At 35.5% G+C, this 13,749-nt stretch overlaps 2 protein-coding genes across 2 annotated transcripts in view; both read left to right on the top strand.

Annotated features, from left to right (window-relative positions):
• Nucleotides 1–13,749, top strand: part of LOC139996041 (transducin beta-like protein 2) — a 56,218-nt gene that overhangs the window by 41,136 nt on the left and 1,333 nt on the right. Inside the window, exon 3 of the mRNA XM_072020075.1 lies at nucleotides 13,486–13,709. Within this exon, the coding sequence (XP_071876176.1) occupies nucleotides 13,486–13,709 (224 nt within the window). The remainder of the gene's footprint in view (nucleotides 1–13,485; nucleotides 13,710–13,749) is intronic.
• Nucleotides 11,076–13,256, top strand: LOC139996008 (mRNA-capping enzyme-like). Its single transcript, XM_072019976.1, has 3 exons — nucleotides 11,076–12,105; nucleotides 12,196–12,331; nucleotides 12,406–13,256. Exons 1-3 carry the CDS (start codon nucleotides 11,189–11,191, stop codon nucleotides 13,132–13,134), a joined length of 1,782 nt encoding a protein of 593 aa, XP_071876077.1. The 5' UTR covers nucleotides 11,076–11,188; the 3' UTR covers nucleotides 13,135–13,256.

Raw genomic sequence — 13,749 nt, forward strand, 5'->3', positions numbered from 1 at the left:
CCGTTCCATCAGATGCAAAGGTCACACGTTACGTAATTTTGTTCCAGAAGATTGCGGACATTTGCTTCCGCGATTTCATACTTTCTCTTTCTCTTTCTCTCTCCCACACTCTCTTTTTCTTCTCTGTTATACAGCCGAGAAATTAGCGAGTCGTTATCTGTTTTACAAGGATTACAAAACGATTTTTCCTTGACGTCGTAAACGCGATACGAAGCTTTTCGATTCGAGAGACAAAATGTTGCAACGATCGTGGAACATCTGTCCGTTTTAAGCCATTCGCGCGATAGAATGGACCGACGTGTTTCTTACGTTACAACAATGGAATATTCCGTCAAAATACACTAAATACATAAATTATCACGGTTTCGTTTCGAACACTTCGCTTCGAGCGCTTCGACTCGAATGAATCCTAAAAGATTTATACATTCGCTTCGTAACAATATAACGTATAGTTGCATTTTTTGATAAGAATCATTCGTTCGTTGATTGCGAATGGTTTAAAATAAATAAGAGATACGTATATATGGAAGACGGTGTGAACTATGTGAGAACAGTGTACGATTCCTTTTTTTTCTTTTTCTTTTTTTTTTTTTTCTTTCTTTTTTTTGGAAAGATAATATCGCGATTGTGACTGGAACGAAGAAGGACGATTAAAGTGTAAATATTTGTTAAGCGACTGAGTGTTCTTTTTTTCGCACTCGTTCGAAACAGCAATGAGAAACATATCATTGTCAAGAGACATTTAAGAATGCGTGTTGCGAAGAAGCATCGCGAAACGCGCTATAAATTTCCTGAAAATAATAAAACCAAGAATCTCGACTTTAGCCTTTTCGTCGAACATCTGCTTTTTTTCAGAACTTGGCCGAAAAAAGTTAATTGTTTGCATTGTCGGAGCTGTTTAAAAATCGAAAGATAAACAATCCGCGCTTCGTTATCCTCGACATTGGTACCTTATTTTATCGATTCCTCTGCTTCGTTTTCCTTTTTTACTTTCTCTTTCTGTAAATCGTCCTTGAAGCTTAATTTCGTTTAACTTGAAAAGATGTTAACTAAAACCGCAAACTTCTATCCTTTATTTATTCCAAAACGAGGATTGTAAATCATTCATATATACCTATACAAGCGTACTCTTTATTAAACTCAAAGTCACGTATTTGTAAATTAAGATGCTAATTTTTATTTCCACGAAAGAATTATTTTATAGCATAAGAAATTGTTTACTGCATATATTTGCGTCATTTATACGTGACGACGTTATATCGCGACTGGAGTTTTTCTCACTATCACACGTATCGAAGATAAATCGAAGACCTTTCCTAATCGGAAAGTTCGCCAATGGCATTATGAGTCTCCTCGTGCAGGCCTGCCAACGAAACTGCACGTTTCCTCGTTACGATCAGCCAGAGAGTTAAAAGATAACTGTAACCGGATTTACGTACAAAGCGAAAGTATATGGAAGACCGGATATGGATATACAATCCTTCGCAGTGTCTAGTTACGACTTGTTATCAAGGCACGTATGTAATATATCTAAACGTATTTCCGTCCGATGGTGGTGTCACTACGTCGATGTACGTAAATACGTATAATACGAATACGTTTAGAAAACTAATTTCGGCAAGCAGTTACACAGAGTGTCTCGTTTTAATTTCGCCGGACGAACGTCTCGAAAGATACGAGAAATATAAAAAAATGTTTCAAACGAAAGTTATAGCACATTGAAGGAAACGGATACTTTTGGTGACGTTGGAAAAATCTTTCAGCAACCAACTTCGAAAGATCTTTAAATTAGAACCTATATTTTTAAACGTGTCTCGAACTACTTTAATCTAATAACTATTACTTTATTTACCCTTAATATTTTATGTTAATGTACAATGCCGTACACAAACCATTTCCGAGATATAATTGCTCGAATTTAACACGTCGCCCCAACATTAACGTCACCCGATGTATGTTGCTTGTAAAAAGAGCCGATTTTGTTCCTACGTGTATATTTACTGTAACTGCAGTGAACTATGGATTCAACTGCCGGAGTTTACCGCTGTAAGCGATAGATTCCAACGCGTATGGACAATTCTGCGTACGATAGCTTCGAGCGTTACTGATTTAACTTGATAAACGTTATTCTTTAAATAGCTTCACGTAGAAAAATTTGTCGATAACATTTGAAAATATGAAACGTAGGATTGCTCGTACGTGTTCGAATCTATTGGCTACCAGGCTGAACAAGGTTTACATTTCGTTTATAAGGGAAAATATATGCGTATTTACAAATAAAGTCGGCTCTTTTTCGAGCTAGCACGATGTACAAAGTCCGACTGTACAACCTTCGTACAAGCGTACGGTGGATTACGTTAATGCCAGCGACATATCAAATTTGAACAGTTGTAAATTGGGAACAGCCTATGCAAAAAATATGTTTTGGTAGAGTTTCGAAGACATCTTTCTCGATGCGAGCTAAAACCATATACATAAAGATATATAGGTTCGAATTAAAAAATTCAAAGTTGACCATCTGTAAAAGATTTTTTAACGTCTCCACAACGTCAAATATGCTACGACTTTCGTTTGAAATATTTTTTTTTTTTTTTTATACTTCTCGTATCTTTCGAGATATTCGAGTATAGAGGAATTGAAATGGGATAACCCGCATAGTTGGTCGATCGATCGTCTAAAAATATCTGAAAAGAAAATGAGAATCTTTTTGTTTACATTTTTTATTAATATATTTTAGATAAAAATTTGTTTAAGTAAAATTTGCGAAGGTTTAATAGTTTGGAAGAAACGTTACGAGGTATGTTTAATAGCTCGGCAAGAAACCGGCCGCCAAACGATCAAACCTCGAGAATACAAACGTGCGCCGAATTTCCGTTCAAAGATCTTCCCTTGTTCCTCGAAGAAACATTCTTTCCTCGAATGCTCAACGATTGTCGTAACACTTGTAATATCTAGTGATACTTGTGCAAAAACAAAACGACGATAAAATTACGACTTTTAATATCGGTATCTTTGGAATCTCAAGATAAGGAATCGCACGATCATAAACGATCTACTATGACGCATTTGTTTGTTTTGTTTTCCGGTGAACATTTCTCAAATATTTCTGCACGATCAAACAGATCTAGGAGGTTAAAAAAAAAAAGTACGGAATTATTTCGTGTGTCATACGTGGAGGTTACAGTGACAAACGTTCATCCAGATATTCGTCGGCCTTTATACACCACGTTAAAATAAATTTCGTGACCTCCTAGGGGGACGACCGTGAGTTTTCAACGTCTCGGACATTCCGCCGTAGTATCGAAACGTTTTGCATACGATTATAAAAAGATTCATGGCGTTTCTTTCGAGTTCTCTCTCGACCAGCTTGCTTCGTTCGCGATATCGACGATCTCTCTGGTCGATATCGTTCGCTCTACGATACTCTTCGAATCGATCTTTCCGATAAGATATTTTCTTACTCGATCGCCGTGAAATCTAAACCCTGTAATTACCAGATAACAATCACATCGCTAATGATTATATTCATGATTCTACGTATTACGATGCTAATGAAATTTCAACAAATGTTGTTGAATACTTTTGCGAGTCGCTACGGTCCAAGTATATACGATACGTAAGTATTCGTTGCTTTTTTCTTCTTATCAGCGAATGTTTTGAACGAATTTTTGGACGATAGAACAAGAGAAGAAGAGATATTCGGTAAAAAGCTAGTTTATCCGTACGAAGACGATAGTGGATGTTCCGTTGCTTAGCACCTTACGAAATTTCCATCTGGATCTTTGTAATCTTTCGAGTGACATTCTGGAAACTTTTTTTTTTTTTTTTTTTTTTTTAACCATTGGACGATCTAACGAACCACATGGGGAAAAATTCGATTCTCGATGTACCAATTGTAGGCGCTACGCGATTGTTACGCAACGAACGATTATTACATTTCTCTATCATATTATTGCGTAAATCCTATCGATTTCGTTGAAAATAGACGCAACGTACGAGTTTCCTTCGTCTCTTCGTCTCTTCGTCTCTTCGATAAGCTTTTCCTTCGAAATCATTCCCCTGTCTCAAAACGTCAAGGTCTTTTTTCTCTCACAGTCTTTATGAAATCCCGACCAGTTTCTCGTAATTCGCGCGATAACTGAGAATCATGATTATATCGACTGCTAGTTTTCATAAGACGATTGCTTTTTCTATTGTAAGAAATTAATTATATTTTGATGAAAACGTATCATAGAAAAGAATACAGATAGAAACTAAGAGAACGATAATATTACAAGTTGAAACATCTTCAGATATCGTACGGTAATGTTCGCAAAAAAATTCATTTTTTAAAAATATCATTGTCGTCGTCGTCGTCGTGGTCGTGATCATTAACGTAGGTGATCTAGAAGACTCTTGCACGGCACCGTATGTATAGCTATCGAAGCAGAGGAATTATGGTAAACGCGTGCTCGTGCCCTCGTGCTGGACACTGGGAAGGTTTTTACGCGGGTCAGGGACATTTTCGGAGGCGTTGCCGCTCTTTTAAATTTATCCTTCGCGACAGCATCGAACCGCTGCCTCTTATTAACGGCAGCGATGTAAGTACGTTGCCGCCCGGTTGTTGAACCTGCCAATTTTGCCTCGAAGAAACGGACATTCGAGGTGAACGATCGGCCGACCGATCTCCCTGCTGGAGATTTAACGCGTAAACATGTTAGAAGCTTCCAAGGTCGAATTATACAGCGCATGAGATAGCCGAAGTAACGCTAGCTGGCATCGTTCGACGATTTATTTGATTTTTTATTCTGGCAAACGTCACCAAGGACGCGAAAATCGATCAACTATACCGTTACAATTATTTCGCTTTACATTGGAAATCGTAAAGTTAAGTAAAGGATTGTGAACGATCGCACGGCAAGAATCTCGAGGGGGTAAAGTCTTTATAAAAAAGTTATCTGATAAATCAGCAGGTAGGTTCTTGAGTTAGGCGAGCGGTTGGCATAATCGAGCTTTGGAAGCTCCTCAATTTGTGTGTCGTACGAGCTATGTTGCTTCTGCGTTGACGCGCACTGTATTCGTAGCATATTTTCTTTTATTTGGTAAATCTTTATGATTCGTTAAGCTTTTTAGTTCAAATAGATGTCACTTACAATTAATTTCGATTATTTAATTTCACTAATTTTAACGCGACCGTTATCACAACCAACTCATACCCGATATTAGAAATATACATATTGAGGACAATTGTTATTCTTTATCCATATTACTCGTTTTACTCGTTTCCCTTATCCAACTACGTTCTCCATATGCCAGTCACGAAACAACAAATTTCATATTTCGTTATCATCTATCTGACAAGTAGCTATATATGTATTTGGCAAGATTCTCTCGTTATCGCTATACCGAACATTTTCTATCGTCAAGAGGTAAACCGTTCTTCGAATCCTTTAATAATAGCTCGGTATTAAATATAATAGATGCCGCGCGATTACCATTCGAAGACGCGACGCGTCCGTCTTTTTCTTGCACCGGGTAACTCGTGACTAGTCCAGGCTTCCAATCATATTCGAAGTGAATTCAAATCTTTCGTTGTACATATGGATTCGAAGAAATTCCAAGTGTTTCGAGTCTCGTCACTAGTCGTGGCTCCTGCGCAAAGTCGAAAATCCTCGTCTGTAAAAATAGAATAACAAACTATTGGCGCGATCGCGCTTCCGACCGTCGAATCGAGGTGTCTGCTCGTGCGAGAAGATGGTGTCGAACGAACGAGCTTCGCGAAGTGCGAAGGAAGAGAGAAAAGAGAGGATGCTGCTTTAATCAGGGCATGTCGGCGGAGATAGGAGCCAGGTTACGGAGAGAAAATGTGCGGGTTTCGTGCGGCGCAACAACTTTCTTTCTTCGGATAAGGCGCGTGGGTTGCCGAACCGGGGCCTCGAGGAAGCGTTTCCTACGGTAGAAATGGCAACAGCGACGCGGAGACGCGAGAGAGGACAGGAACTTTCTCCGCCTTCGTCGCTCGCGACATACCGCTTTGGAAATTATGGCTCTTTTCACGATAGACGATAGGAAAGTTGCGTTAAAATTTCGTCTAATCCGCGTATGTTTTCGTTGCTTTGATAACGATATAAAAGTTTCACACGAACGAAAACAAAGGAAATGGGTAGACAATAACAGGACGACGAATTGTAACCGTCTAGATAACGATTAGATTCGAATAATTACCATCACCGTTGGTATCCTATAGGCTAAGAAAACACGGTGTACTCGTTTTAATATCTCATCGATGTCTAATCATCTCTTCTTAGTTAAAATGTCCCGTCTAGCATTTTTTTCATAATTAGAGAAACAAGCATCGGACAAAGAAAACGATAAAACGTGTTCTCTGCAGTTTCGAAATCGTGGACGGGACACATTTTGATTAAAGGCCGAGCGATAAAAGTGCAAATAAAGCAACGCGCAAAAGCCTAAAATCTTATTATTTTCGACAAATAAAGCTTTTTAGCATATTATTATTTGGATTATTAATCGGAAACGAGATCAACGTCTACTTTTATTAAATCTTTATAAATATCGTGATTTCAGTGCATCGTTCAATTTTCCGAGCTACTAATTATTCTCATTAGCCAAAAAATAACTTTGTTAGCCTGTTGGACGCGCTCGATCATGAAGCATTATACCATCGCATGATTCATCGTTAGCACGATTTTATCGACTTTCTTCGAAATTTCTCCTTCTAGAAAAGAACAAAATCAAGCGTGTCGTCAACATAATTCACCGTGTAGATTACCTTTAAATTAATTTATTTCTTTTTCCAATAATAAGAGCGGTAACCAAATTTTACAGATTTTACACGTTGACTAGAATCCACCGTCAAAAACGCTCGATATCGATCGATCAACATCAGAAGTATTTCTGTTTATAAAATCCTCCTTGATTCGTCTTATAAATCCGAAAAAGTAACGAGTTTGTCAAGTGGCAAAACAATTTTATAAGATCTGATAATTGCGAATGCCCGATTTTATTATTTATCACGCATTGACTTCTGAAAAGCAATCTAATCGCATACGCGAACATTGGTGATCGTAAAGAACAAAATTATTACAGTCTGATCCGTTTTTAATCTTGTAATTAAAGTTCATTTTATCGAAGCCAGTTCATTCGATAAGCCAGTGTTTAAGAATGTTTTTGAACGATAATGGTAATACACGTGGAAATGTCCGGAAGTGATCTTGTTAGAGGACAACGTAAAATTTCATTCGAATAGAGACGAACAGAGACACTTCTTACTTACGATCGAGCGTAGTGTTGTACGTAAGATGAAGTTCTTTGATCTTTGCGAAATCGAAAAATATTCCGTTTGTTCGTCGTATCAGCAAGGTTTTAAACATTTGCACGTTAAAGGCAATTTCTCGCTATTGACAAAGCGATTACCGTTGATGTCCTACTTTTTCAAATTTCACAAAGTCCTTGCGATTGTCAACGACGAAGAATATCCTTGTGGTTCGTTTACAGTAGCGGACGGAGGGACATGAAATGCCGAATAAAGAAGAAACTTTGGATTTTTGTTGACTGTCGATAGAAAGAAAAACGTTGTCACCATAGACTCGCTAGAGACGAGAACATTAAATATGCCGTAGGTAGGTTAGGCCATTGTCGATTGAGAAATCAAACGGAAGACACGAACGTGGCTCGTCGTTTGTTCGTGAATTGCGAAATGTAGGATCCGACGTTACATCAATTCCTGACTTGCTCTATGACAGAATACATACTATATGTTCGATGAACAGAGTTTCTTCTCTTGCAGGATATATAGTTTTCAACAACGTTGCGATATTTCATTGCATTTTTCTTAAAATGCCATAAGTATCTCTGTATAATATCTTTGTATATCGCAGAATTTTCCATGGAACGATGCTAGCTCGGTTATTCTATGGATAAACGTAAGAGAAACACGTTATATAAACGTAAACTTGCGAATGCCTTAAAAGTTTTCTCTCGGATGAAAAATAGAAACAGATTGGCGATACTTACTTACATGTATTAATACCATTTCAAAATATGTGAAAATTAAATTGGCGAGATTTTAAATTTCTTGTTGATTTCCCCTAATTTCGATTAACGAGTTACGAATTTTTGCATCAATTCTTAACACGTATCGACCCTTATCATTAGTAAATTTTTTTTTCGTCTAACATTCCCCAGAAATAAACATCCTCCAACGGCATAATATCCAACGATCTTGAGGGCCAAAAACTAGTCTTTGTTGCTGGTCTAGTCTAGATGTTCTTGTCACGCTCTTCAATATTTAAACAGTATTAATAACGATAACTATATATATATACATATATATATATATATATATATATATATATATATAGAGAGAGAGACTAATATTATAAAGTAGTATGAAATTAACACGATAAGAAATATTATTCGCTTCTGTATAAAAAAAGATTACGGATTCATGATCTATTTGCAACAGTTCTATCTATTTGCATAACGTCAAACCTATTAAATAAATTATTCCTTTCTTCGACCATTTCACGTTGAAATACTTTCTTTCAGCCACGAAAATACCAAAGCCAGAAAATCAACGAAAACGAATTCATGCTTTTTCCCGTGTAGTCTTTATAATCTTCATTAAAGAAAAAATTAATCCGTTATTAATTCGTAATTCACAAGTCTACGTTTATATGATTTCTTCTCTCATTTTTACTTATAGAATATAGTGTATGGCTTTGTTTCGCGAAAACCACTACTATATTCGTTATATATTGTATAAAAATGTCCGTGCTGTTCTAAGAAAAATGCAATTGATATTACAATATCGTTGAAATTATTGATTTGCATCTAGAAATTATTACGGTAATCGAGAGATTCGAGATCGTTGACAGAAAAGTTCACGTTTCATCACTGACGCAATTCCAAAACCTAACCCCAACCTAACCCCAATTGTTGATTTTCCGTCTTTATTAAACGATATATCGATCGAATGAAAACACATGTCGAATGTCGAAGGTTACGTTAATTTTATATTAAATTACCAGTCGTGACTAAATTGAAAATTGATAAATTATAAAGATGTATTGATCACTCGTGTTACGATGTTGAGAAAGGTTACGTTGAGCTGGTAAAAATTTACCCACCTATCAAAATCGAACGCATAGCGTGGGTGAACCACGAGGGAACGACTTATATTTAGCTACTCGTATATTAACGTCGAGTAACGTTTTATTGCAATGTGCTACTCTCGTTCACCCCGGTCACGCTTTCTCCGAGAAACTCGAGACAGGGCTCTGCATTTCCATTTGTACAATCTAAAGCAATTATATTTTAGATCTTCGAGAAAGTAACACATACTCGTATTTCATATTCTATCGATTTGCAATTGATACGTATACGTAGACACAATGTTTATACGTACCTTGTGATATTCCATTTCAAGATCAATTTCAACTTTGTTTTCATATTAGACATAGATTTTCCATGCTTCTGTAATACACGAGTATTATTCAAACTAATGATCAAAAGCAATACTTACCTATTATCTTCTTGTGAAATGAATAAATATATACATTCTTTATTTCAGGATCTATTACGCGAGAGTATATTAAAATTAGATAGGATGGGGCGATTGATCGAAATATCGACTTATCGAGATATCATTGATAGAATTACATAATCACGATAGACTTACTATTAATTACGAAGAATCAAACGAATTGAGGATGACGAATTCCTTAAAAATCAAAAACTGTCTCAAAAAGATAAAAAGTTGTCACTTACAGATGACAATTTTTCTTTGATCGCATATTAATTTCTAAAAGTAGATCTTATCATATCACGATTTATTATATTTCACGATAACTTTAACGGCGGGAGAGAGAGAGAGAGAGAGAGAGAGAGAGAGAAAGAAAAAAAAAGAAAGAAAGAAAAATCGTCTTGAATGTATTTATAACCTTACAACTAATACTAATAGCTTTGTAACTATAATTGTTACACGCCGTTAAATATAAAGAAAGTATCTACATATTTTTGCGCGATAATACACGTATTTAACGAAATGAAAAATAAGAATTTATAGGTGATTATATATCAGTATATTAATTCACTGGTTAATATATTTTTTAATGATCTTACAAGTTTCTCATCGTTGAAAATATAATTAATAGTACCGAGCATCTAAGTTTTTGTATTTAACGTTGGGCAATGTACTAGATATTTGACCGTGGAATCAGTGATACGTTAAACATCAAGGACGAATTATTCGTTTCCTATGAGCATAATTTCCCCAACAGTTCGCTGTTTGAGCGAGGGACCTCGCCTTGCTCTTCACCTTCGTGCTTATACTTTAGTTGATTTAACCAACGATAACCTCGAATAACGTTTCTAACCGCGGATACAGGTGTAAGAAGAAAGAATTAATTTAAACATATTTGGAGTTATTTGTCAAGGTAACTTGGAATAAAATAAAATTGTTACTTTTAATCAATAATGTTATTTATACCATTGCATATGATGATCCTACAATAAAAAAAAATGTCAACATAATATTCATTTACATGTGTGAGCGTCTACGTCACAGCAATATCAATTCAAGAATAGTATTGATTATATGGCAAAATTTTAAAGTTCGCAATATCTGAAACTTAATTTTAGATCGAAATTTAAAAATGCAGATCTTTAAATTTAAATGTCTAAATTCAAATTAAAACATGCAAATTTATAAATTTAAATTTCGGAAAGTCAAGTCGATTCTATCGAATATCGATACGTTTCATCGACTTTTATCGTAAAGTTGGCTACAAATCGAAATTGTGAGAGCCTGTAATGGCGGTCAGCGGACGCTAGCAACAGCTGTTCCGTTGTTTGAAACGTATTTGGAAGCAAAATTTGCGTATCTTATTGACAAATTAATTGAATATCTACTTTGTGATGTTAATAGCATAAATGGCAAGTTTGAAAAAACTAACCTATTACATGTGTACGAGAAAATAGAGAAACGAACGTGCTTGGAAAAGTAAATATAAATATAAGGTTATAGTACTGTATTTTGTCATACATATAGTACTGTATTTTGTCATACATATAGTACTGTATTTCCATGTTGTTAAAAATGATATTCAGTGTTTCGCATTTATAAAAATTGATTAATAGACTAGAAATTATAGAAAATTAACTTTATAAGAAAGAAAAACGCGACAAAATGTCAAGTAGGAGTGAAAGCAAAGGGCCAATTCCGCCCCGATGGCTTCATTGTCCACGGAAAGCAGTAAAACTAATACAGAATAAATTTCTCGCTTTCAAGACTCCGCTATCGTCTGCATTTGATAGCCAAGTGCCAGAAGAATGTCGTTTCACAGTGGATATGTTATTCGCATCGTTAAAGAGTCAGAAAATAAAGTTAGGTCTATGGATTGACCTAACCAACACTACGAGATTTTATGACAAAGAAAGTTTAGAAGCGTATGGTTGCAAATATTTAAAGTTGCAGTGCAGAGGTCACGGTGAAACTCCCTCTGAAGAACAAACAAGAATTTTCGTGCAAATTTGCAGAAATTTTATATCGTTTAACCCGTTGGAAGTTATCGGTGTTCATTGCACGCATGGTTTCAATAGAACTGGCTTCCTTATAATTAGTTATTTAGTAGAGACCGATGGTACTAGCGTCGATGCCGGTTTGGCAGAATTTGCCAATGCCAGACCACCAGGCATATATAAAGCTGATTATATTCAAGAGCTATTTAGGAGATACGACGACGTCGAGGATGCTCCCGATCCTGCTCCTAGACCAGCTTGGTGCTTAGAATATGATGATTCCAATGTAGAAGATACAGACGAAGGCACTAGTGCGAATAGTAATAATTATAACGAAGACGTACCCAATAAGAAAAGGAGGCGTGAGTTTAATAACAAAAATCCAATATTCATGGCTGGTGTGCCTGGAGTAACTCCTATTTTAGAGGATAGAAAATTAAGCGGAATACAGAGACGTGTTCAAGGTATTTGTTCTTGGAAATCAACTGGATTTCCAGGTTCTCAACCAGTTTCTATGGATGAAGATAATATTAGATTGCTACATGAAAAACCATATAGAGTTTCGTGGAAAGCCGATGGGACCAGGTTAGATAGCAATATATTTGAAACATATATATATATATATATTAAAACATTTGAAGGCAACTTTAAAATATATTGACTATATTTATTTAGGTACATGATGATGATCCAAGCAGATGGAGAAATATATTTTGTAGATAGAGATAATAGTGTATTTCAAGTTAACGGAATGACTTTCCCGCATCCGAGAGACATATCTAGAACTCTTAAAGATACATTATTGGATGGTGTAAGTAATCGTTTACAAGGTTTGTAAGTTTTGAAATTATCGAACTGATATTATTGATAGGAATACCTTTATAGGAAATGGTGATTGACAAGGCAAATGGTAAAGAATATCCAAGATACTTGGTTTACGATGTAGTGATGTACGATGGCAAAGATATTAGCAAACTACCGTTCCATCCTGATCGTTCTTGCATCATTGAGCGAGAAATTATAGGTGGCAGACATAGAGCAATGAAGGAAGGGAAATTGAAAAAAGAAATGGAACCGTTTTCAGTACGATTGAAACATTTTTGGGACGTGACGCAAGCTGCTAATTTATTAAGTGAAAAATTTGCCAAACAACTAGGCCATGAACCTGATGGTTTAATATTTCAACCTGCTAAGGAACCCTATTGTCCAGGGCTTTCGCCAGATGTTTTAAAATGGAAACCCTTGTCACAGAATTCTGTTGATTTTAGATTAAAAATAATTACAGAATCTGGAGAAGGAATTCTTCCAAAGAAAATTGGCTATCTCTATGTAGGTGGTATGAGAGAACCGTTTGACAAGATGAAAGTTACTAAACAAATAAAAGATTTAAATAATGCAATTATTGAATGTAAATTTGAAAATGGCCAATGGGTTTTCATGCGTGAAAGAACTGATAAATCATTTCCTAATTCATATAATACAGCTCAGTCTGTGTGCAAAAGCATTATAAAACCCATAACAACTGAAAGACTTTTAGATTATATTAATAGGCACCGATTTCTAATAGATGATTCTGATCTTATGCCACCTCCGAATAAAAAACGTAACATATAACCGACTACACGTAGTTTTAATTATACTGTAATGTATTTTAGATTTAAGAAATGGTAGGATTATTGTGAGATTTTAATTAGTCTATAAGCATGAAATTACATGTATCTAGCCTATTGTACTTGTATTGTATTGAAACCTGTTTAAATTGCTGTAAAATTCAACTTTAACAATTTTAAATTGTTTGCTCAATAAAGAGATACTCTGTAATAAGTTGAATGTTTTTTCTTTTTTTTCTTTTTTTTCTTTTTTTCCCTCGCATAAGATACTTATCACCTAATCCTTTCCTTGTCAGAATTATTTTACGTCTTTTATTAGAATAGTTTTGTAAGACTGTGATCTCTAATTTTTCAGATAGGACTGTTTTGTTATGGTGCACAAAAGAATTGACAATAAAAGAGAAAAGATCGCTACGTGTTAATATAGAATTCGATCATGCGACATTAGTACGCTGGTCACCTGATGGTAAAGCTTTTCTCATCCATAAAGCTGTAGCAAATACTATCGAAGTTTATAAAATTTCCAAGAAACCAGATGGTACCTTAGCCTCTGCGATTAAAGCTCTAGAATTTCCAAAGGTATGTATTAAATGTCATCTTTATTATATTATTTTTTATC

Source organism: Bombus fervidus, chromosome 17, assembly GCF_041682495.2.
Source record: "Bombus fervidus isolate BK054 chromosome 17, iyBomFerv1, whole genome shotgun sequence".
Classification (NCBI taxonomy): domain Eukaryota; kingdom Metazoa; phylum Arthropoda; class Insecta; order Hymenoptera; family Apidae; genus Bombus; species Bombus fervidus.

What these genes read in the sequence shown, in the direction of transcription:
- LOC139996008 (XM_072019976.1), top strand. Translation starts at nt 11,189, where the DNA reads ATGTCAAGTAGGAGTGAAAGCAAAGGGCCAATTCCGCCCCGATGGCTT. An exon ending in TGGAAAGCCGATGGGACCAG is followed by an intron (nt 12,106 to 12,195) that starts GTTAGATAGCAA and finishes ATATTTATTTAG; the next exon opens with GTACATGATGATGATCCAAG. An exon ending in AAGATACATTATTGGATGGT is followed by an intron (nt 12,332 to 12,405) that starts GTAAGTAATCGT and finishes ATACCTTTATAG; the next exon opens with GAAATGGTGATTGACAAGGC.